The sequence below is a fragment of the Fistularia commersonii genome, chromosome 1 (assembly GCF_037954325.1).
Source record: "Fistularia commersonii isolate RoL2024-O1a breed Wild chromosome 1, RoL_Fcom_v1.0, whole genome shotgun sequence".
In the NCBI taxonomy this organism is placed as follows: Eukaryota; Metazoa; Chordata; class Actinopteri; order Syngnathiformes; family Fistulariidae; genus Fistularia; species Fistularia commersonii.
Window position 1 is genome coordinate 21955143 of NC_141284.1, and position 25348 is coordinate 21980490.

Sequence of the window (25348 nt, forward strand, 5' to 3'; positions counted from 1 at the left end):
TTGCCGCTCGCGCGTGCTCACAGTGCCTTCATATTTCATTTGAGTCATCAAGATGAAAGAAAGGAAATCTGACTGAATCTCATGCTTTCTGATGCGTTTCGACTCAACAACATAATAATGAATTTTCTTCACTGTGAAGTGACTGTAACCCCCGCAGGCCTGATGTTCATAGGCAAACTGAAAGCTCGAGAGGGAGAAGCAGCAATTCAAGTGTAAACTAAACAGCGTCGGGGAAGCTGAGACCGTCTCAAGTGTCTGGTTGTGCTCGAAAAAGAAAAGGAAAAGTCATGCATTATTTGGATGGGAATTAACCTGCAAACCTCAAAATAGTCTGTGTATATAGAGAAATATTCTGCATAATCTAAAAAGAAAGAGCCGGCGATGGGGTTTAATTAATCTCACAGTCAACATTTCATCTCTGTTGTACCAGAAAAATAATGTGGCGTCAACGGCGTTGTCGAGATACCTGAAACTCCCGGTGAGAAACGGTTTTCTAATCTTTCCTTGAAAAAAAGAGAAAAGAAAAATGTCCAGTGAATTTGTGACAAGAAATACAGTTAATAAGAAAATGACCCACCTCTAGTGGCATGTCAAGTAGTTCAAATTGCAGACCGACTGAGGAGGATCAGAGGGGCGGCTCAGATAAAGCACTGTCATGAAAGCACAAGTAGAGCAGGATGGTTATTGTATGTGTCTAGCGCCCTCCAGTGAACAAGAAATATATGTATCCGTGTTGTAGCACTTCAGGCTGGCACCTTCCCATTACAACAATCATCTCCTTATTTAACAAATGATCGTTTCATTGGAAGATTTCTCCCCAGTAATAATATCTGATTGGTTGAAATGTATTTAATGGTTAGAACACCTCAGGAGGTCTTTTCTACCTGTGGCCATCAAACATCTCTAACTCCTCCACTGTCTGCGGGAAGGAAATCTGATACATTGGGCAGAGAATATCATCAGCAATATTATGTTAAATACTAGCTTCAACAATAAAAAAATGGGTGATAAAATGATTATTCTCCTCTGCACTTTTGAGTGCCATGTCATTTTATGAATCATGTACAAGATTTTTCATTCTTAAACCCTGTGCAATGCTACTTTCAACAAAATGGACTAAATTATTTTTTTACATCATGTGTAATATTACTGTCAGTACCGTGGGCTATATTAGGTTCAATATATTTCTCTTTTACATCATGTAAAATCATTTTATACACTGTGCAATATCTTCAGTGTCGTGCAATATTACCCTTCATATTTCATTATTATTACTATCACGTACAAGTACATTTAATATCATGTGTTGACTTTGCATTCATATCTGCCGCAATACAACCTCTCAATACCCCATATCCCTGCCTGTAGCACTGCAAATATGGCTCCCCATGTAAATTGCCATTATTTTGCACAACTTGTACATGAAATATCTTACTTCTACTGGCATTCTATTTGCAAACGACTCAGTTGACACCTTTTTTTTGGCCATTCACTTATGTGATACGATTTATCTACATCAGTAGAGTCCAGGGACTTTCAGTTGAGGTAAGCATGTCGCTTATGCTCAAACATTCGCAAGTTCATTTCAAGTTCAATATCCACATCACAAAGTTATGATTAAAAAGGAAAAAATAACTCACTAGCGATTAAAATGTTGATTCGATGGAATCATGCAGTTGTAAAAGTTATGACACCTGTAATAATGCACATGTTTGTTTGTGAATCACATTGTGAAACACATTTGTGTCATGTCAGTCATTTAAGTATTGCTTATTTCTATTTGAGTTTGACTGATTGATTTTGCAGTTCATATGTGCTGAAATCTGTCAAGTGGCAACTTTATTCAAAATATAAAGCCTTAAATGTCTTGCCACACTTGATTTCGGATAAAGCACAAATGAATACCTCCATTGACACATATGCTAGCGGGACATGATTGAACTGTTCCCACCCAGCTAATGCTTATCGCTACACTGATAAATGTTTTATCATACTCTCAGGTAAATGCCTTATTCCAATATGAGAGACTTGAACAGATTACACTTGTACATAAACTTATTCTTAATCCGCCTTAATTTAGCAGAGGAAAATAACTATTCATTGATTTCATCTTCACTCCATCCGCAGTTAAACACTTACATTTCAAACAATAATACATTTGTTCCAGAACACGCCGAGGCAAACTTTACCCAATTATCCCGCTGTCGTGTTGGCAGGGAACTCCGTAGTGGGAACCCGCAGACACAACTGCAGCCAGCACAGCCAGAGTAATGAATGAATAATTAATAATGAAAGAATAATGAAGAGTAATGACTTGGGTGGGAGATACACACACACACACACCCATCGACACTCGCACACGTGAATCAGACACTATATCTTTATTTTGAGCGAGAGAGAGAGGTTCCCCTGTCCCACCTGGTGTTCACAGCTTCAGTAGGAAGAAAACACAGATGGTTGCCGGGCGCCAGGAGAAACTCCCTCTGCAACATGGCAAAAAAAAAAAGAGAAATGAAATCATATCAAAAGGTCAAAATGATATAAACTGGGCCCGGAGGGAGGAGCCTCATGCTATTTGTTCAGGTTTTCCACGATTTCGTCACTTTGTGATGTCGCTCATTTCATTTGTGAAAATGAAGGGAATCTATTTCCCTCTTTTTTTTATCATGTAAGTATATGTTGAATATCTTGAGGTGACAGGTGGTGATTCCCAGGAAGTCTCACATCCTTAAATTCCTGTCTCCTCAAACACAGAGACCACATCTTTTCATGCCTTCGTTGGTCACGGCCTCCACATCAGACCCTCCACAGCCAACGGTCACAGGAACAACAAGGACTCAGCATCCTTTACTGCATTCAAAATTACTAATATCAAATTGTGGAAAAGATTCAGTACAAGTCAAAAGCAGCAGAGGTCACACCGCTCACAACGTGGCAAAGCCCCACCCCAACTCGTCATCACAGCTTCCCCCACACCTAAAACATATAATCTCTATTGACATTTTTAATGACACCATTTCTGTTGTTGAACTTTAACTAAACGGTCATAAAAAGTTGTACAGTTCAATAGACTCCCACGTGGTGATTCATTATTTATGCTTCCTATCCTGCTCTCAGGGTTGCGGCGGGGGGATCCTGGCTGTCGCTTGTCATTCACACGACTGGACAATTTGGGGTCCCCCACGGACTTCCTGCATGTTTTTGGACTGTGCAGACACTGGTAGAGTAGGGGACTCCAACCAGGGACCTTTCTGTGAAGTGGAAGCACAAACTACGGCATCATGCCATCAACTCCCATGTATTTGCTACTCAATCTTTATGAAAGGAAAAAAAAAGGTCATAATGGACCATTATCATATACTGAAAATAGTATGTGTGAATGTACCAGCTGACAAAAGGAGTGATAGAGTTATCATACATCAAATAGGGTCTCTTCTAATCAATGCCACTGCTGAATTTGTGCGTATGTTGCATTTTACTGCGATGAGTCATTCCAACTTCTTTGTATTTGTCACAGGCAGACAGAAAGACAGAACACTGTAAAGACTCATTGTAAAGTAACTACTGGACATTCTCCGACTTCAACACGCAAAGGAAACCAATCACGATAAGAATTTCTGACGAGCTTCACGGGAATCACAATTCGAGATTTTGACAAACCTGACTCCGGCAAGGAGCAGGAGGCACAGGGATCTGACAAACTGGCACAGGACAAAGAGAAACGCAGGCTTTATATACATGCACGCTTCAATGAAAACAGGAGGGGCACAATCAAGAAGTTGGAACAGGTGTGGGCAAATCCAGCTTCCTGGGCTTTACAGTATCTTGGGTTTTAATCTCACGTGTCATCGAAACCCGGTGGGCGCTGTGGGGCTGAGAGCTCAGCAAAAACAACAGCGGTTTTAGCTTTGCGATGACACATGGTCGTCACAAACGCTGAAAGTCGACACTTTTGGGGAGGATGGGTGTGGCAATTTTGTAGTCTGAAAGGAACTGGTGACCATAGCCTCTTGTAAAGGTGCTGAGACACATAAATATTGTAGCAAGTCACGAATGTTGGGGTTTATGTTGATGCTTTTTTCTGTGGGATTTTGGGGTTATTGGGAATTTTGTTGGTCTGGTTTGTGGTGCAAGGAATTCTGTTTTTTTTTTTTAACCTGGAATTGAGCGGGAACGGTTAGTTGTTACGCAGGCTTTGGTGGCGTGGCTGTGGCCAACAACTGCTATTGCTTGTTAAATGGAGTTTTACCATCAACCAGGTGTTTTCCGTGACTGAAACGCTACAATATTATCCATCACTGAATTCAGCACCGTCATAGTGAAGGGAGGAATATGAGATGATGCCCAACATCAGGGTTTTCCTGTGTGTCGTCTATATGCAGCTGTGGGATCAGTATAATCTGCAAGTCTGTTCTTCAGTCACGTGCGACGTTTGTAAATGAAAATCAGAAACAACACTGAGGTTGAGAGCGGTGTAAAATCCTCTCTTTCGCCCCAACTTGTTACGTTTGCACTGGCGGCTTGTGAGAGTTGGCCCTGAGGTGAGTGTTCCGCTATCAAGCCGTCCAACAGCGGCAATCTGAGTTGTTATCACAGCTAGAGCCTGGAGGTGACCACTGCTGGAGAGAAGGAAATGTTGGAGGCCCAGTGGGCTGCCAGACTGATAAAGGCTCTGTTCAACTGGGTTTCCACATATTTTATTACATCTAGACCTTTAAAATGTGCAAGAGTTTTTTTCTTTGGTTTCGTTCTGTTTGATTGTGACTTCCAATTTCTTTCCAACGCTTTCTACCTCCAGCGGATCCTCATTGTTTTTAACGCTGATAATTTGAGCAGCTATCTACGGTTACAAGTTAAATTAGGTCCAAATTATTGTTGCCTGTTAAAGGAGTGGTGTCAGATGTGTTAAAAGGGAACTAAAAACTTCCCATCTCTTCGCTTTCACAGCCTCACAGTTTCTCTGTTCTCACCTGTGCTTTCAGTGCAAATCCCCAGTCAGTCTTCCGCCTGCGGGGCTAAAGCGATGAACAAACGCATTTATTATTTACCGAATACAATATGCTTCTCTTCTACTCCCTCCTGGTTTTATCGTGTGAGTCTGCAGGTAATTACATTTCCATCTTCTTAATGTGACAAGAACATTTTATCATGCAAATGTATCATTTTCACGCATGTGAAACTTGTTCTGTTAATAATGTTATCACTGTTTCCGGACCGTCTTTGGTTTAGTAATCATTTTAATTAACTGTTTGTGCAGCTTTGGAAATGAGTTTTTGAATCTGGAACTAATTTGATGTCAAAAAAACATTAGGATGTTACGAAAAGTGATCGAATGAGAATCGGAAGGACATGAAGAGGAAATCCTGCCTGAAAAGCCACCAATGAATCTTTATATTTTAACCGTTTTCGGGGGTCGCGGGTCCCCTTTACTCAGGGTGTTGAGTCTTGAAAAGTCTGCCAGGGGCTCCTTTTCAAAGCGTCAGAGATTTTGAGAGACACGGATCAGGGATGTAAAACAGTTTCCATAAAACAACTGTCAGTTTGACATGTAGAATATATGTAGAAATGTTGCGTTACCATATTTCTACTTAATGACCTCCATTGGACTTCGTGAGACTCGAATCCACCGGCAGGCGGATCAAGTCAAATGCAAGCGTGGCCTGAGAAATGTTTTGTCCCATAGTTAATTTACCCAGAGGGGGGTTAAGCTGCGAACGAATGTTAAATTCTGCAGCGCTTCCCCTCTTTAGTGCACAGGGTCAAAATAAAGGTCAAAATAGGAGGTTCAGACTGAATATATGGACCAATAATGCAGTACGTCTAGAGCAGGGCTGGGCAAACTTTCTGACTCAGGGGCCGCAGTGACTTTTAAAATTTGACAGACGGAATACGTCTGTCAATACATATATGGAGATGCGATGGATATAAAAAAACACATTCGTTAACAGTACATATCAGACTCGTCTGACATTTGCTATGAAAATAAAACCAGCTCGGTTTTTAAGGCTCTGACGTTGGCTTGCATTTTTGCACAAACCAGTAGTTCCCTTGCAGTTTCACATCCAGTTCATTCATGTGTGTCAGTATGTCCACAGTAAAGGCTAAATCACAAAGCTAATCTGTGTCATTCAGCTCAGGAAAATTCTCAAGTGTTCTCAAGTAGCTCCAAAAATGAAATAATTTCCTGTTTGAGCACCCACATTCATTGATCCAATCATTCAATCATTCACATCAAGTATGAATTCTGTACCACTCTTTGGTGGGCCGGATTAAAAAGACCGGCGGGCCGGATGTGGCCCGCGGGCCGTAGTTTGCCCACCCCTGGTCTAGAGACACACTGCTCCACTTCATGAGTCCTTAATATCTACTATCATCATCAACCCACCTTCTTTTGATTGGCCATCTCCTCCTCCCTTGCCCCAGCAATCTCCACCCCTCTGAAGCTGACAGCCACACCGGACTACCCGGTAGCATCGGGGCAAAGCGTGAACCTGCACTGCAGCAGTTCTGCAATGCTGGCCCAGGTGTCTTGGTACTGGGAACGGTTGCAGAATCAGACTTGGCATGTGGTGGGCGTCGGGCAAGAACTGACCCTGACTGAGCCAGAGCAGAGCGGCTTGTACCGTTGCCTCACTGATAGTCCTTCATCCCACCTCCTGAGCACCAATCACACAGTCAGTATCACCTCCATGCATGTAACAGGTGAGCGGAATCTTAACACTCCGAAGGTCACCACAACATGACTATTTATCCAGCTGATAAACCACAACCCTCATCAATGTCACTGTCAGTACTTCCGTGCATCATAATTGATCTATAGAAATTGATTCCTTGCTATGAGTTGAATGTCTGATCAAGTTTAAGGGAAATTAGCAAATATTTGAGGCCTCTCTTTGACACAGGCAGTACTTTGTTTGTTTGTTTGTTTGTTTGTTTGTTTGTTGGATTCCAACAAGGGGTCTTTCTTCTTTAGCGATTTTAACAATGGGATTCAAACTTATTCAGTGAATGTATTTGCAGTGACAGTGTTAACACTGTATTTGTGACACCCTGTATTCGATTTGCTGTCTCCTCTACATCTAATAGTAGGGGAAAAATTAGGGATCGCTGCCTTTGCCTTTTCTCTCCTGGCTTTGGCAGTCATCCTAGCTGACTTGCTTTGTCGGGCCTTGCAAAGACACGGTGACACCGTGACAACCCCAAGCACCGGAGCAAAAGGTAAGCAAAGTAAAGAGAGGGTTATTGGTCATATATGATAAGATGATGAGCAAATGTCCATTGGGTCATGAACAATATAAATTCTTCTATGTTGTTTTCTCAAAGGTTTTCCTGGAGATGATAAAGCGCCGAAGTAAGTCTCTTTAAGCGCACGAAAGCACTCCGAAGTGCATTTGTATTGCCTTTGACAGCTTGATTTGTCTGTGTTTTTGCACAACAGGGGCGGTACCCCGCAGAGCAACGGCTCCAGAGATGTGTACATGAATTACACAAGCACCAGTGAAGCCTACACCAATCTGGACCCCTCAAGCATGACCGCAGACAACTTGTACTCAATTCTGTCGTGAACGTCGGCAGGGGGGTGTGAAACGTTGCTTTTTACCGCCTGCCGATCAGGAATATATATGATGGTCCCGGACAACAGGAAATCTCTTAAAAGGCAAAAATTACCATGTTTGATGGTCTACTCATTCATGTCATGTCAGATTTCTTCTTCAAAACAAAGCATTTTAACTCCGCTTTGAGAAAGTAAAATGAGCGGAGTTGGCGCTTTTTCACCGTGGACGTCGGGCGGCACGTATGCTAATCCCAGCTTTTTTCACAGAAATACATCCAAAGAAGAAAAGTGCAGCAAAAAAGGTTTGTTTGTGTTTGATTTTCATTTGGAGACAAAAACATAATAATAGACACTGAGGGAGACTTTATTACCTTCTCCCTCCCATATGATGAATCTGAATGGGAACACCAATGGCGACACCATCAACAAATACACACAACGGATTTCCACGCTATTTCATGACTGTGCTGACTGACAGTCACAAACATAACATCAAGTCCTCCTTTGTTCAAGTTCGTTTTCATCAAATGAAATGGCTGCGGCTGATGAGGTTTCCCAATGCAGCCTGGTTGTAGAACTTCTGCTTTTCATCTAAAAACAGGAAGACCAGCACCAATGATGCCATTAAGCGAACATGGAACTGTGACGATAACCCGCAAGCTGCTTAGATGACGGGTAGCAATCAGCAGTAAGATCATTGAGGTGCATCCTCCTCTGCCAGTCTGTTTTGGCTCTGGAGTCTCTGGCTATGATGCTTGCTGTCCTTCGAGAGCTGTGTAATGGACGTCTGCGAGCAGCCGTCACCCATTATTAACTTTTTCATATGGGCCACGATGAAAGCTCTGAACTTCCTCGTGGCAAAGCAGTAAACGACCGGGTCCAAAATGCAGTTAAGTCCCATGAGAAGCAGAGTGACCTGATGTGCGTCGTTGAGTGCCTGAACAGTCTTTCTGTCCCAGGCAACGTGACCCCAGCCATCTTGGATATCCAACACCGCAAGAGTCCAGAAGCCCTGGACCACATGATGAGGCAGGAAGCACAGAGCAAACACTCCCACCACTGCCATTAACATCTGCAGGGCTCTCCGCTTTATCCCTGTGGGTCTTCTATTAGATGAGAAGCTCTTGACCTTGTTGGTCTCTCTAAGCTCAGATGCTGCAGACCTGATCCGTGGCTGAGGAACACTTTGCGAAAATAGGGCTCTGGCAATAAGAACATTACATACTACAACGAGGAAAAAAACAATGAAAAACATGGCTATAATTGCTAGGTGAATAGCGAGAACTACGCTCTTTTTCGAAGGCTCCGTATTCTCATAGCCTTCAAAACAGCGAATGGATCGCTTATTTTTCTCGTTGGTTTGTGGGGAAACCAGAAAAGTGATAGCCATTGAAATTGTTACCGCCCAGATCATCGCGCACACAATTTTCCCGCGGCGCCGGTGATCAGAGGAGGCCGCATCCAGAGGTCGGGTGATCGCCCAGTATCGGCTGACGCTGATCGCCCCGAGGAAGAGAATAGAGCAGTAGGTGTTTATGAAGAAGAGAGAGCCAGTCAGCTGGCAGAGGAAGTCTCCAAAGATCCAGTGACCTTTGCGGGAGTAATAATCAATCCAAAGAGGAAGGGCGCACACGAACAAGAGGTCGGCTATAGTCAAGTTTGTCATGTAAATTCGGATTTCATTCATTGATTTGGCTTCTCGCAGGCAGCGCAGGACAAATAGCACGTAAAGGTTGGCAATGAAACCCAGGGCAAATATGATGCCATAGGCAACCGAAAAGAGGTGGTAACGAAACTCAGAGTCCACGTCGGAGATATTCCAGGCTGTAGAATTGTCCGTAGAATACAAGATGACTTGTTCTGTCGTAGAGATCTCCATCGTAACCTGTCTGATGGAAACAATAAAAATTAGCGTGTCACATCCTGGACGATTAAAATTTTCTTTACAGATAAAATGAAATGCAATTAAAAAATAAATCTATCACATATTTTAAGGAAAAGATAACATGTCATGGGTTGGGAAATTATCAAACCTTTCCTTCCTACTGGCCGGGGCTACTTTTGAATGCAGTGTTCTGACTCCCAAGCGACCAAGCAAGATAACAGTCCTGCCCGGCCACGCCACCGGATTGTCAAGGACGTTTATGGCCAGGCGAATTTCCACTTGTCGCCCAGCTCTGGTTTGCTGCTTCATTTCAGCTTTCATTGGGAGAGTTTGTGGCCTGTTGCATTGCATCACACAGGCCGTGCACGACCAGGCTGTCTAAACTAATGCTGAAAATATTCAGATACTTTAGGTGGCTTGAACTCTAAAGCATGACGGTAAAGCTCATACTGCTGCCTAACGTGCAGCGAGAGATTATCCAGTAGAAAAGAAAGTTCCTCAAATAAAGAAATGCGATATCTGACCCCTTTCAACATAACCCGAGCCATCCTCTGCTGACAATCATTTTCCGTAGAATGTTGACCCTTTTGTGCAGTCAGAACGAGCAACTCTTGATACTGTGATGTGAACTATAGAAGAAATCGAACTTGCTTTCGGATATTATGAGATTATAAACAGCCAATACAAAATTAGAATTAATAAATAATATAGAGATGATAAATTCATTGAACAATGAAATGAATTAATAAATGTTCAGTACATGGGCTTCTACTAGTCTTCAATGGTATCTTAGGGAACTGACAGCTGTGAAACTACAAATTACTTGCAAGCAATTAAGCAACAGAGAAAAAACAGGAAATGTGTGTTGCGAGTGTTGCACGTATATGTGTGTGTGTGTGCGTGTGTGTGTGTGTGTATCTTGATTATTCTTCCGAACTTTAGATTTGGGCATCATTTGAAAGCAAAGACAGGCTGAAACCTGTTGGTGTAAATGTGTAAATGACCAGATGAGAACTCTGATATGAGCTCTCAAACACTACTAGTAACATGTAGTCATTTCTAACACACCCTCCCCCTGAGCTTATTCATTGTGATAATGAAAAAATATGTATATTTATTTCTAAGTAAGTAATTTAGGCTCATATCCATTTTTGTGTCCAAGATTTTAAAGCAATGGAGCCTCAGGGGGTCACATGTCATTGTCTCTCTGAGTCTGCTCCAAGGCTGAGTAAATGATGCAATAAAAACGGTTGCGTCAGGAAGAAAATCCCCCGTATAACTCATCGTACCAGAGGGACAGCACATGTTAGATGTTTTGGAAAGATGGTCGGAGAAGCCGGACCGAGATGCTTCTTTCATATACAGAGGAGGGATAGTGAATATATTGGCAGAAAAATGCAGGGATTGAAGCTTCCAGGCAGGAGGTCTAAAGGAAAACTGAAGAAAAGAAAGAGGACCTGAAACTAGCTGGTCTGAGAGAAGAGGATACAGAGAATAGGGTTAGATGGAGGAGGTTTGTTCATGGTGGTGAGCCCTGAAGGGCAGAGCCAAAAGGAAAAGAAGGTTTTAAAGCAATGGGACAAGCTATTATTTAAAAAAAGATAGATATCAAGACCCTCATTTCCTGTGCTGCAATGAAAGGACAAACAACTTTATGATATTAAAAAAAACAAAATGAAAAAAAATGAAAGAAATCTATCCACATGAATGTAGGATTGATGTATCAAATTACAGAAATCAAATGTTTTAGTGCATTTGATCCAGATCCATTGAAATCAAGTATTTTTCAATGTATTCAAATTGCGCAGGACATGCTGGAAAATGAACATACAATTTTCAGCAGTGGACTTACCAGGCGGTTTCTTCTTGAAGTGTGTCGCACGACTGAATCTGACGGTGTAGGCTGATGACTGTCTGTATAAGAACTGCTTGAAGTTACGCAAGAAAAGAGGTGTGAATTTCCTCAAGCTCACCGGAAAAACCCCAATAACGCATAATGCAAATGAATGGCAAATACATGTTTATAGTCACACCCTTGCCGACACAGTAATGCAAATGTTTTCGATACATAAGCATCATACTAAAGCAGAATTTGCGATGACACAATTAAAATAACAATCCAGGTTCAATAAACAGCACATATCAGTGCAGGGTGCTGACATGATATAATTACAACTTTAATATTCATAAAAGAAATGATAAGGGTGGATGCTTGGTATTTGCTTTAAACTGACATTTTAAACCCAAATACGAGGGGAAATATAATGTTCCCGATATTGATAAGATGAAATGTTAATATGTTGCTCACAGGGATATCTTTGCTATCAAGAAGTGTACCCTCTCTGTGATATAACTGAACCTGTAGAACATAGTGCAACAACCACAACTACAACAACAACAATAATAACAATAATGATAACAATAATCTATGATGTGTTAGGTTGACTACAGACCCTAAATTTCCTAAATGAAAGTGTGAATATTTATGTCTCCGTACATGACCCGGTGATTGACCTGCGTCGGCCCTGAGGTGAACCTCACCCAGTGACAAAACTGTCTGTGGTCTTCGTTATCAAGGCAAATCTCTGTAACAATGTCAGTCTGGTTCCAGACTCCTTAAATACGCAGTAATGTTTGTAGGTCAGCAGGGGGAGGAAGAGGCTCATCAGACTCATGGAGCTGCCCTGCTTTCTGCATGAAGAGCTTGTCACAGTAACAGCGGTCCTCTATGCAGTAGATGTTTCACAGCTGTCCATACGTGCATGCAGACAATGCAACACGTCCTGTTCTCCCTGGTGCCACAGTCTAATTCCCAGATTAAGGCTAAGAAGCCTCCCCAACTTCCAATTGCTGTTATTATAGCTTGGCAGAAAAACCAAGAGAGCTGTCTTTTCTTTTTCTTTTTCTTTTTCTTTTTTCTTTTCTTTTTTTTTGATGGTTCTGCCCTGCATTGCTGCATGACATGAAATGCCTTTGCAGGGAACATGAGCATATATGGAGTTTGAAAAAAAGAAGAAAAAAAATCAATTAAATCACGATCAATCTTGTTGGTCGTGGTTTGGGCGGATTCAAAAATTCCACTACAAGTCACTGGGTTCTGTCTTGGTCGTGAAAAGTAAAATAGTTTTTCGTGAGATGTGGTTTTCTTCGAAGCACGCTTTTGGAAATGGGTCTAATTGAGTTGTGTACACTGGAAACTTCAGTAGAAAATTAAAACAATTCCCATATCCACATATGAAAACATGAATTCTTCTGACTGGCGCTCCAATAAATTGTGATTAACAACCAAGAAAAATCATATCTAGCTTTAAAAAAAAAGCTCTGGGAAAGGCCTCAAACCTCGATGTATACTTTGTACCAAGTTTAAATAGTAACCCACATCATAATCATCCTGATTTCATCAGTCTGTAATACTACAGATACTAGTTTGTGTGGTTTTCCAAAGATCAGATGACAAATAGCAAAATCATGGCCATGACATTTTGCGGGATCATTGCTTCAAGTCATGTCTTCAGTCGCGCACTAAATATTTCTTTTTTGCAGCACTCATGACCCATGTTATTGTTTGGTTAACCTCAGTTAGCTCACACTCATCGGGCAGCAAGTTAACCTTGACAGCTCTGGTAATCCAACAGTTGTATTAAGTAATGGGAGAACCCAAATCCAGGTTCTCTCTTGTTCTTCTTCCACTACGCAGCTATCACTCAAGCACCCTGATGGTTTACACAAGCTGCTGGATTCCTGTGTCGGATACTATAGATTTGCTACTATAGATTTGTGATTGATTATGGCTTCCAGAAAATAAAAATCCAAAGTGCACTCCTTGCTTGCTTGGAGTCCAGGTGTGCACACACACAAAGAGAGAATGTTGCCAGGATGTCAGTGGTATTTTCCTTTTTAATGGGAAAGTATAGTCAGCGGTCATGACGGAAGGGAGGGAGATGCATGCGTGGAATACTTCGTGATCCATTAACACGTCTTCATATTTGCCCCCTTATTGCAGGATAATATGCTTCTAGCCGGCACAGGATGCAACTTGTGATGAGAATGGAAAGTGTATGAAAGTGAATAGGAATTGATGAATAGTTGGTGTTTTGCTGAACACAGTGCTTGGCAGAATGTGCCTGTGTAGGTCTCTCTCAGGCAGATTTACTGCATGCCAGAGGCTGAGGTTTGAGGAATGTCCCCCCGCAGTGAGAAATCAAGCACCGTAGGAGAGTGAGCCAGTCAGTCGAGGCATCTGTACTTATAATACCAGACCTGACAGTTGGGAATGATTTTTTTTATTATTTATTAAAAGGATCAACAAGCTTTTACATATCCAGACGTCAATACTTCGAATCTCCATGTCGTACTGTCTGAAAGGAAATTATAGCAAGAAAATGCTTTGCGCCATTTGTGTTCGCATGACAGCATAGAACAAGTGTGCTTGTATCCAAAGGCCAGGCTTTTAAACAGCACAAGATACGGATGCTGTTCGCTGTTATACAACGATGTCAAGGCCTGATAGCTTTGGATAAGAGTATGTTTTCCTACATGACAAGCTGTCCCACATTTCGATCCATCTGGGCTATATCTGTTTAAATACTAGCCATAACCCACTTGGGGAGGACAGAGAATTAAGCACATTAATCCTTATCCTCAGTGTAAAAAGAGCATACAGTAGTAAAGCTTAGCTCTAAGCACCATTGTGATGAAAAAAAAAAAAAATCCTCCAATTTTGGAGCCTTTTTTATTCCTGCATTATTATTTTGAAGTCGGGAGAATATTGTCAGGTGACCACTGATTAGAATCTCAAAAACTGACTGCTTGTAATTTTGGTTACACATGCAAGATTATTAGAGATTAGTCTGCTGCTGCATTCATTCCAAGTCAGTCTGGGAAAAAAAAAAACAGCAAATGTAAAATGTGTGGCCTTCCTTTTGAGAGAAAACTGATTCATCTGATTAGGCTTTGCGGTGTACCCTGAAAGTCCTTTGGAACGAGTTATGGTTGCTGGTGAAGGATGTTTGCGATTACACAGGATGTCGGCTCCAGCACGGCCTTTCCTGAATCAGCTGGTCTGTGTGTCCCACAGCATGTACTCAGAGAGATTACACTGCCTAAAACATGTGCGCGTGCATTTGACTGTATCAGCATGTCACTGTAGAAATGAGGAAAAACATACAAACGGAAGACATATTACACATGTGCAAGCCAGTCATTCATGAGTCATGACACCATCTCTCCTCCATCCATTGCTATTTTCGTAAGTTGTATTGATTTTTAGATCCAACCCGTATTCATTCATTCGTTCATTATATAAACCGCTTATCCTGCAGTCAGGGTTGCGGTGTTGTGGAGGCCTATTACAGCGGTCATTGGCTGAGAGGCGCGGTTCACCCTGTCTCCAGTCAATCACAGGGACACAACCATTCAGTCACTCATTCGCACGTCATATCGAGACATGAAAACATTCACTCTCTTATTCACAGGGAGAACGTGAAGACTGGTGATAGAAAGGCCATACAGCATATGTGATGTTTGCGGTAGATATAAATAACATCCACTAATATTAAGTGGGCATCTGGTTATGGTAAAGTCCTGCATTAATTAAAACCGACAGAACATGATATCTGCGCAGATAAAAACTTGAATAGGATCTGGTTCCTTATACATTTTTGTGACAGCAAGTTGAATATATTTTGATTTTGAAAATTAGACTGGGTTTTGAGAAGCGCTGAGTGAAAATGTTTATCGCAATTTGCATAATTTAACAGACTAATCTATGAATCTAGAAAATAGTCAGGTGCTTTATTGATGATGTAAGTACACTTGGGTCATAGCCCTAATTGCACAAACATTATTCAATTTTTTTCTTACATCTTGTTTAAGATACATTGTACATATATGAACATATATACGTATATATATTAAATTGTATATTGGAGGAACACTTTGAGTACGTTCTTGAACTATTTCCTGCTCCAATTACGGCAAACAAATCAAGAACATCTAATCTAGGTCACATCATCAATCAGAGAAAAAAGGTTCAACAGAAAACATTTTACGCCATGATTCACCTTCACGTTTTCTTTTCAAACAACATCTTTCCTCACAAATGAGATGGACTACAAATACATCTGTGAGAGGCAGTGCTGGCCAAGACAAGTGAATGTTTGACAAGATGTTTGGTTTAAATCCAGACCAGCAGAGAAAATAAAATATACTAATATGCGGTCCCGTAAGACCACACACTTGTAAACAATATAGCCAACATACCGTTCCCTTGATCCATCATAAATTCTTATAGCAATGTTTATGTTGAAAATTTGAAAGTGTAGTTTTCTTGTGTAAAGGCCTGCCTTGCATAGTGAGCCCTCAGCTGCAGTTGATTCTATCATCTAATTTTCATCAAACTTACTTCATTCTGTCAAAATGCCAACAAAATTCTGGGCAAGACGGTCAAACAACTGCTAAAGATGGGTGTGGTTGAATGAGGAAGCAATACATTCTGCATAAAAATCCTCAAGCTTATTGATGAACGTGCAGATTTGAATGTTCCAGTCTCAGTTAGACTGGAAGCAACAATGTTCTGCAACCGAAAAGAATTTCCTGTGGTTCCTTGTTGACTGGTGGCCAACAGCATTCTTTAGAACAGTGAGTAATTTTATAATCTCGCTGAAATAATTTCCACTGTAAGCGAGGATTTACTGCCCTGCCACAATTGGGCTGTACCACCAGAGTAAACAATACACCCCTGCAGTCTGCCGTCGAGCCATTTTATCGCAGTGCACTTCAAAATGGCATATTTGATTGTCTCCGGTTAATGGGTGGGAAATTTTTTGAACCTTGGAGCATTTATGACAGAAAGCTTGGGCAAAATCAAGATAAATAATTTACTATGGCTCAGTGACAAAGTTTCAACATCCAGCCTATGAGCAGCTGCCGCTACTTATTGACTTGTAACAAATGCTGGCAGGTTTTTCAAATAAAAGATTTTATTCTCCTGATTCAACATCATCTACTATCTTGCCTTTATCTGGGAGTTGTTTTCTCTTTGTGTAACATCATACTTTGTCTAGCGTTTATCAAGGACTGTCACTGTTTGTTTTGATAGCTTTTGTGGCAAGCAGCATTTTCATAACATGAATACAGCAGAAAATGTTATTCAAAATATATATACCGCTAAAGATAACCGTGACACATCAGTTAAGACCACTGTGTTTGCTGCACCTTAAATATAAAGAATATCAATGTCATATAAATGATCTAATCTCATACCTTTGGAGGACAATGATGAGGGAAAAAGTACCTTAGAATATTACATTTTTACCACAAAAACACTCATTTAGGACAAGGACAATTTACAAGGCTGACAGAATAAATGTGACTTTTGAGATTGCATTTTAAAAAATATGACACTTTGAACATTATATGTTCTTGTTGCTTCAGGATGAAGCTGCTGCTAACATTATTTATTGTTACATACAGTATCATCACACAGCCCTGAGTTCCACTCCTGGCTGAGACGGCCACCCAAGGAGTCAGTCATTGGTGTACTTTCATTTATTCGGCTGTATCTAGATTACTGCAAACCTACACTAGTAACTTCATTGCAAAGTGAAAGTCACTTCACAAGAGTACTGAACTGGGTAAAAGGGCTCTGGTTCATTTTGCAGCCTCTGCATGGAGCATATTGCATAAAGACTGTAATCTAACTTAGTTTATTTCATTGAGCATTTTTAAATCTAAACTGAGAGTTCTTGAGGCCAATTCCACAACAAGCCCTTATTTGTCTTTGATAGATAGATAGATAGATAGATAGATAGATAGATAGATAGATAGATAGATAGATAGATAGATAGATAGATAGATAGATAGATAGATAGATAGATAGATAGATAGATAGATAGATAGATAGATAGATAGATAGATAGATAGATAGATAGATAGATAGATAGATAGATAGAAACTATAATTACTATTCTCCTTCTTCTTTCAACTTTTCCCTTCAGGGGTCACCAAATTGAATCAACCCTCTCCATCTAACCCTATTCATCTAACCTTGTATCATCTTCTCTCCCAAATATATTTTTTTTCTCCCAGACAAGCTCCAATTCCAGCATCCATCTACCAATATTATATATTCACTATCCCTCCTTTGTACATGACTGAACCATCTCAGTCTGGCTTCTCTGACCTTCTCTCCAAAACATCTAACATGTGCTGTTCCTCTGATAGACTCATTCCTGCTCCGATCCATCGGCGTCACTCCCAAAGAGAACCTCAACATCTTCTAGTTCTGCCTCCTGTCTTTTTGTCATTGTAACAGTTTCTAGGACATGCAGCATCGCCAGTCTCATCACTGTCTTGTACACCTTTCCTTTCATTCTGGGCGATAGTCTTCTATCACATGGTACCCCTGACACTTTTCTCCACCTATTCCAACCTGCTTGGACCTGTCTCTCCACCTCTTTTCCACACTCTCCGTTGCTCTGGACTGTTGACCCCAAGTACCTGAAATCCTCCAGCTTCTTGATCTCTACTCCCTGTAGCCTCACCGTTCCACCCAAGTTTCTCTCATTCATAAACATATATTCTGTCTTGCTGCAACTAACTTTCATTCCTCTCCTTTCCAGAGCATGCTTCCACCTCTCTAGATTTTCCTCTACCTGTGTTCTGCTCTCACTACAGATCACAATGTCATCTGCAAACATCATGGTCCATGGAGATTCCTGTCTAACCTCATCTGTCAGCCTGTCCATCACCATTGCAAATAAGTAGGGGCTCAAAAGCTGATCTCTGACGGAGTCCCACCTCCACCTTGAACTTCTCTGTTACCCCTACAGCACACCGTACCACTGTCTCACAGCTAGCATACATGTCCTGCACCAGTTTAACATACTTCTCTGCCACTCCAAACTCCCTCATACAAAACCAGAGCTCCTCTCTTGGCACCCTGTCATACACTTTTTCTAGGTCTACAGAAACACAATACAGCTGCCTCTGGCCTTCTCTGTACTTCTCTATAGCATCCTCAATGCAAATACTGCATCTGTAGTACTCTGTCTGGGCATGAAGCCTTACTGCTGTTCACAAATGCTGACTTCTACTCTCAGTCTAGTTTCCACTACTCTTTCCCATAACTTCATTGTATGGCTCAGCAACTTTATCACTCTATAGTTGCTGCAATTCTGCACATCCCCTTTATTCTTAAAAATAGGCACCATCACACTTCGTCTCCATTATCTCCCCAACTCCCTACGTTTTCCTGTCATAGTCCCAATATTCAAAGTCCCTACTCTCAGTCCAAGGCTCTTTCCTTTCCTCCTCTCACTGTGCTTCTGAACACGCCCTCCTCCTCCTTGTTCTCCGACCCACAGTACCCCAATTTCCACTGGTACCCTGCAAGTCATCAGTACCAATGGCAGTCGTTGATAACGCGGTTCTTTGACCGATCCGGTATGATATGGTTATGGTTGACTCGCATGTTTGGTTTTGGCGAAAGTTTTACACCGGATGACCTTCCTGATGCAACCCTCTGCATTTACATGTATCCGGGCTTAGGACCGGCTCAGGGAGACATGGGCCAGTGCCGCCCTGAGGCTGAATTAAACTATAATTACCATTATTTTATTCATTAATTTGTGTGTTTGCGTGTGGTGTGACTAGATAGATAGATAGATAGATAGATAGATAGATAGATAGATAGATAGATAGATAGATAGATAGATAGATAGATAGATAGATAGATAGAAACTATAATTATCATCATTATATTCATTAATGCTGTCCGCAATAAGTAGTGAAATTCCACATCGCACTTAGTGTGATAGATGCAGCGGCTCCCCTCCGGCCGGATCCGTCCCGTCGCTGGTGGGGGGGTGGAGAGGGGCGGGAGGCGGGACCTCCGAGCCGGGAAGGGCGTTCTCTTTGCGGCCAGACCGGGTCGAGTCAACACGAGGGGTGGGTCCTCCGGCGGCGGAGAAGGAAAACCCACCTTTTTTTCCCCTCATTGTTAAGGACGCGGTGGAATGTGATGGTTTGATCCAGAGCGGACCAGGGAAGGGGATATCCGAGCGGAAGTGGACCGACGAGAGCCTTGTGGGGACGCGGGAGCGGAGAGCGTCCCCCCCCGCCGCCGCCGAGCCGCTGGTCCGGTCCGAGATTAGGATGAACTTGTCGCCGCGTCGACTGCACCGAGCCCGACCGTCCCCGTGAGCGAGCCGCGCACAAGTTGTGGATTTACCGCCGCGTCTCTTCTCGACCCGTCGCCGTACCGGCACAGGTAAACTCAGTCGAGGGTTGCTGGAACCCAGGGTTCCGTTATTTTTTTGGCATTTTGTATTGGGGGGCGGGGGGTCGAGTTGGCGAGTTGTACCCGCCGCAGAAGTCTGAACTGCGGCAAGTTTTCCTCCCTCCTCCCCCTCTTCCCTTCTCCTCGTCCTCGACGTCGTCGTCCACCTCCTCCGCTCGGTTTTTCAGCCCAAAAGTATTAGACTAGTATAAGGTCGTTAAGCATGACGACGAGTTTTAATGTTGGAACACATTTCAGCTTTTTATTTTTTAATTTTTTTTCGGACTCTCATGGCGGCTGGCTGGTGAGTCTGATCCGCCTGTAGCCTCGCGGCGTCCGGCCGCAGTCCGGACCAGAAGGGGGGTCCCATCTGGCAGAGAGGAGGCAGGGAAACCACAGTTCGCCCCCCGCATCGGGGAGCCGTTATTTTTACCGAAAACGTTGCGTGAACCGCAGCCGTCCTGCTGGTCAGACCTAGGACAGACCCGATCTGCGCAAGTGTGTTCCGGAATGCCCGGTAAAGGATGCTCCGACGGCCGCCCTCATCTTGGAGACCCTCCGGTCAAAGCTCGATGGATTTGGTGATACCGCAACGCGGTTGTCCGTGTATACAGTGGGACAATATGCGATGCAAAGCCGTTTGAATTGCAATGCAAACATCGGTGGTTTCTCAGGTTTGCAAAATTCCAACCTCCTTGATTGCCATTAAAAAGGTGAAATTAAATACAATTGAAAATGAAATCTCACAAAGACAAGTGGCCAGGCATGACCTGTAAATAGCACAAAGTGAAAGTGACAGCAAAGTTTGTTTAATACATAAAAGAAGAAGAAAGTCATTTTTTCTTGGTCTTATTCAGTCAGACTTACAATATCAGTAAAATGTGATAACTTCACAGTGACCACGCAGCAGTCTTGGGTTTGGCGTCTTGCTCAACAGCACTTATGCAGCCTACGAGGAATCGAACCTGGAACATGGCGGCCCCCCCAATAGAAAATAATGCAACCAACCCAAGAAGTGAAGTTATTTTTATGGAGGGAAATATATATATAGTCTTTAAAAAAAACTCCTCCCTGCGGCTTTTGAGCTGACTGTACAACTGAAATAAGTATCAAAGAATAATTGTATTCTAAAAAATATAATGAAAAAATAAACTGAAATCTTGAAGGGAAAGTGATCAAGAAAAAATGGCGCAAACATGTCAAGAAAAAAAGAGGAATTGTTGATATTCAGGTTCACCGGTGTTTGAAAGGCTTGCCTGCTGTGACAGCTACCTGTACCTGTGTGTTGTTCATGTTGTGGGTGGAGCGTGTTCCTGGATTGTGTTTGGCCTAACAGGCCTCATTTATGCATACAGTAGATGTTGCAGAGCCTCAGACTGAACAGCGTGTGCCCCGGTGCTACCTTACCAGTGCACCAATACAGGTGTGCGTGTGTGCATGTGTGCGAGCATATGTTTGTGTGTGTGTGTACATGTGTGCATGTGTCAACAGCAGAAGAGGTAGTTGTCCTGGTGGAATATGAATCTGCCAGGTGGGGCTCATAAAAAACAGCACAGGGAGGGGAGGAGATTGAGGGGACCTGCCTTGACCTGTTTCAGACATGGAGGTAAAAAAAAAAATCACTGATGACTTTCCAGTAAGGCTCACCCTCCCAGACAGCTGTAGATTATACCAGCCAAGCTACCAGCATGCACTGCTGTGAACCCGCTCTCCTCTTGCACGTCAGCTAGTTGTAATGGATGTTAAGATCCATGCGTGAAAAGACTTCCTATGGTATTTTGGGGTGGATTATTTATTACACCACATGTCTGCAGTTTTGGTAATAGCCTGGACAGTTTTGGAAAAATGGAGAGACGCGAAGGGAAAATCAAATTGGAGTTGCAGTAAAATGAAGCGTGAGATTTTCCCTGATTACTGCTTGATCCACACTTTTACAGTCCGGGGTAAGTTTGCTCCAAGTTTGCTTTGGCGCTGAGGAGAGATAATCCCAGATGCCCTTGATGACCTCTGCATCGTATTTGAACACTATTGCTCAGAACCACCTCTGCCACCTGCTTTGTGATGCTAAAGAAACCTATGTTACGCAAGCTACGTAGCGACATGTCCTGCTCAGGAGTTGTCGCCTGCCATGTAAAGTAATAATCATACCCCTCTCTCCTCTTTTACGACCTGAACTATACCACGCATGATTGGTTTTCCATTCCGCAGAACACTGCGACCGCCCTATGAAACTGCCTGCACTGCTTTGGGTGAAACCAAAAACTAATCATTATGGGTGTCCAATAAGGGTAATTATCAGACTAAGCACTGGACCTGGGGATTATGGAGTGGCTAAATGACTGCTCTGGGGATTAAATTAAAGTATTGAGGTTTTCTGCCTGGGAGAATCAAACCACTGGGAATGTCCAAGCCAGCCTGTCAGTGGTAGTATTACTGCCATTCTGCACATCAAGGTTTATGTACAGAGTCTCTGCTGTTGCTTTAGTTCAATTATGTTTGTGTGGAATATCATTTGACACCATGGGTTGCAAGTGCATCAGAATGAAACTGGGAAAATTGATATTTTGCTTCTTCTGAAATGGACAGTCATGTCTTAGAATTGAATTTAAATCATCAAACATGACTGTTAAGTAAAGCCTAGTCAGGGAAGACAAATAACACCTAAAATAGTCATCTCAAATTTAAATATTCACATTGAATCTGTAACTGGTAACTTTGTCCCTGAAACTAGTTACCTGAAGACTATTAAAAATCCACATTATTTAGTTGCGCTCTAAGAAATGCACGGGAAGTGAAAGTTAGCACTTTCTTAACATAAGTAGTCCCTGTGGCGTAACCTATACACCCTAATATACTGTAATGGATAGTTCAAATAGGTTTGGGACCGGATGGTGTGGGTTATTATTAGGGATACGCTCTCGCTTTAAGCCCTGGTAGCCCTCTCGCCCAGGAATAGAGTTGCGGAGGATGCACACAGGACAGAGTGGTGTCACAGGCGTTACAAAAAGAAGGGGGCCTACTTGAAATAGCACAAATGAATCATGGTCTCTGAGAGGCTCGTATTAAAGCCCACCCACGGCCTGCAAGTGTGTATCCTTTTGTGTGCATGCATGAGTGTGTGTTTTGTGATAATGCAATAATGGGCTCAGTATCCGGGAGAGAGGCTGCTGTTGACAATACACAGGGCAGCTGGAGTCGCTGTCTATTAGCAGACTTGCAGGAAGATAAAGATGCCTATGTGAGACCTGACAGCATACAACAGATTAGTCGGTGGGCAGGTAATTTCATGTTCAGTTGACTTTCATATCGAGCTTTAATTAAAAAATATGGGCTTTCGATTTAATCTCATCCCTTTAAAAATGTTGACTATTTCAGTAATTTTGTTGAAAGAAACACTGAAAAATGTACTGGTCGGATCGTCAAACAAATGTTCCTTTACCAATATAATTGTCGCTGACTAATATAGACATATATATGTACATGAATATTTTTTTAAATATTTGCGTTTTTTTAAAACCAAGCAATTATTCTCTGATAAGTTTTGCAATTTTTAAACTGGTACCACTTATGCTTTTTTTTTTTTTTATGCGCAAAAATAAGTCTTGCTCGTAGCTGCTCGGGCCATTCTGTTTAGTCATCTGTCTTTATAATATGTGTATGTCTGCATTTTTTCTTCTTTTTTTTTTTTTTTAACTAATTTGAAAACTTTACATTAGGAATTTGAAAAATTAACATTTGGTTTGACTCCACTTTTTTTTATCAGTTGACTTTGCACTTTTACCCATTTTCTAACTCCACGTTGTCACTGTTATTGTTTCAGTGGTCGGATCAATACTGTCGATCAGCAGGTTCTCGTCTAATCATCATTCAGTGAGGTTGGATCTGCGCACACTTGTACGAGCAGCAGTACATGTCAATGGTGCAGCCAAATGACACAAAGAATAGCTACATCAGCACCCTTGGAGTTTGCTCACATACACAGACCTTGCATAGTTGAAAAGCCCTTTCACTTCAGTATGCATTCAACAGTTCAAATTCTATTGAACTATTTTGCTATCTCTTTTGAGTGTCAGTTGCTTTTGCTTGTTTGTGTTTGAATTCTAACGCATACTCTTGGCATAAACACTCAAAGTCCTGTTTTTAAACTCTTGGTTTTAATACTAGCTTTTTTCTATTTTCCATCAATGATGATTACATGCTCAACTGTTTACTTGAAAGCAATCTGAGCTCTATCTTGAATATCTGTGGTGGTTGGGGCCATCAGAGTGAGAAATCAACCTGAGTCACTGTTCAGCTGCAGGGGATCAGTTGTATGAAATACAGACCACTGGTGGAGGCTGGCTGTGGGTGAACTTTTTTGGACATCAGACCATAGTCAGCATTTATTTCTGTGAGTTCATTGACGTCAGTGTTTTACTTGCTGCACCTTCATAGGCTTTATGTACTAGTTTTTTATTGCCTTCATCTACTTATGGCCTGCCTGTCTCTTACTGCACTGTGCACACAGTCATATTGCCTCTCCTCCTCCTGTCTTCCTGCTCCACCGCCAACACCCCTCCTCTTTTCCTGCCTGACGCCCCCTGCCAGCTTTCTTTATCAGTGGTGGGCCAATGACAGGGCAGGGCTCTGTGATTTCAGCTGGAGTTCAAACTACTTGAACTTTGTGTATTTATGAGGTCATTGTGTGTGTCTGTGCATGTATGTCGGTGTGCCAAAACACTTTTCCCCTGCGCTGTTCCCAGCCATGTAGATCTGTCATCAAACACTAAAGCCTAAGAGTGTCAGTCACTTAGCAAGTAGCTGCCAGAAGTACATTTCAACTCCAAATGTTCACATGCCTTGTCTGGGCTTCCATTAAAACACACACACACACACACACACACACACACACACACACACACACGCACATACATAGCTCTCATTTCAACAGATATGTGCTGTCTCTGTTAAATAAGTCCATGATGTAAGAATGGATGCAAGTCAAACATCTTCTGCGTGTGTGAGGCTGAATGAATCCCTCTCGTTAGTCCTCCACACTGTGCCAAACAACCTCCTCATTACCGGCTGCTCTGGTGGGCCCTCTGTCCTGCACTGACGTGGTCACTTGCTGAGGCCTCTCCACTGCTGTCCTGCAGGTGACTGGAAATTCAGCCAACAGCCTGATCACGGAGATCCGCTTGCAAGAGTATCTGTGCATGTGACTCTATGGCAATTGTGTACTCCAGGAATGCAAGCCATAGTGTACCATTTTAATTCGGTTTTAATTTTGAATTAAAGTGTGAAAAACACAGCCAGGTCATCTCTCATTGGCTTGAGAAACCCTTTTTAAATACAGGACCGTCTCAGAAAATTAGAATGTTGTGATAAAGTTCTTTATCTCCTGTAATGATATTACAAAAACAAAAATGTCATACATTCTGGATTCATTACAAATCAACTGAAATATTGCAAGCCTTTTATTATCTTAATGTTGCTGATTATGGCTTATATCTTAAGAAAACTCAAAATATTAGAATATCATGAAGAAGTATTTTTTGTTAATTTTTTGTCATTACACAAGATAAAGAACTTTATCACAATATTCTAATTTTCTGAGACAGTCCTGTATGTTACCCATGTTTTTAAATGA

General features: G+C 42.0%; 3 protein-coding genes across 5 annotated transcripts in view; 2 read left to right on the forward strand and 1 right to left on the reverse strand.

The window, feature by feature from the left end:
• The first annotated feature begins 5000 nt into the window (after window positions 1-5000).
• On the forward strand, window positions 5001-7653 carry LOC147237826 (uncharacterized). Of its 2 annotated transcripts, none has more exons than XM_086157796.1 (5): window positions 5001-5104; window positions 6424-6702; window positions 7087-7218; window positions 7324-7351; window positions 7439-7653. In XM_086157796.1, the coding sequence occupies exons 1-5, from the start codon at window positions 5059-5061 to the stop codon at window positions 7563-7565; spliced, it is 612 nt and encodes a 203-aa protein (XP_086013922.1). In that variant the 5' UTR covers window positions 5001-5058; the 3' UTR covers window positions 7566-7653. The 2 variants fall into 2 exon arrangements, with proteins under 2 accessions (XP_086013922.1, XP_086014017.1); XM_086157891.1 differs by having other exon boundaries at window positions 5041-5092.
• Window positions 7654-7839: 186 nt separating this feature from the next.
• On the reverse strand, window positions 7840-11342 carry ptafr (platelet-activating factor receptor). 2 transcript variants are annotated; one of them, XM_086158013.1, is made up of 2 exons: window positions 11293-11342; window positions 7840-9444 (listed from the first exon to the last, which is right to left on the reverse strand). In XM_086158013.1, exon 2 carries the CDS (start codon window positions 9432-9434, stop codon window positions 8250-8252), a length of 1185 nt encoding a protein of 394 aa, XP_086014139.1. In that variant the 5' UTR covers window positions 9435-9444; window positions 11293-11342; the 3' UTR covers window positions 7840-8249. The 2 variants fall into 2 exon arrangements, with proteins under 2 accessions (XP_086014139.1, XP_086014233.1); XM_086158107.1 differs by having other exon boundaries at window positions 7840-9440; window positions 11293-11311.
• A 7994-nt stretch (window positions 11343-19336) lies between these two features.
• luzp1 (leucine zipper protein 1) overlaps window positions 19337-25348 on the forward strand; it is a 48798-nt gene continuing 42786 nt past the window's right edge. Inside the window, exon 1 of the mRNA XM_086154736.1 lies at window positions 19337-19710. The gene's annotated coding sequence lies outside the window, so the exon portion shown is untranslated. The remainder of the gene's footprint in view (window positions 19711-25348) is intronic.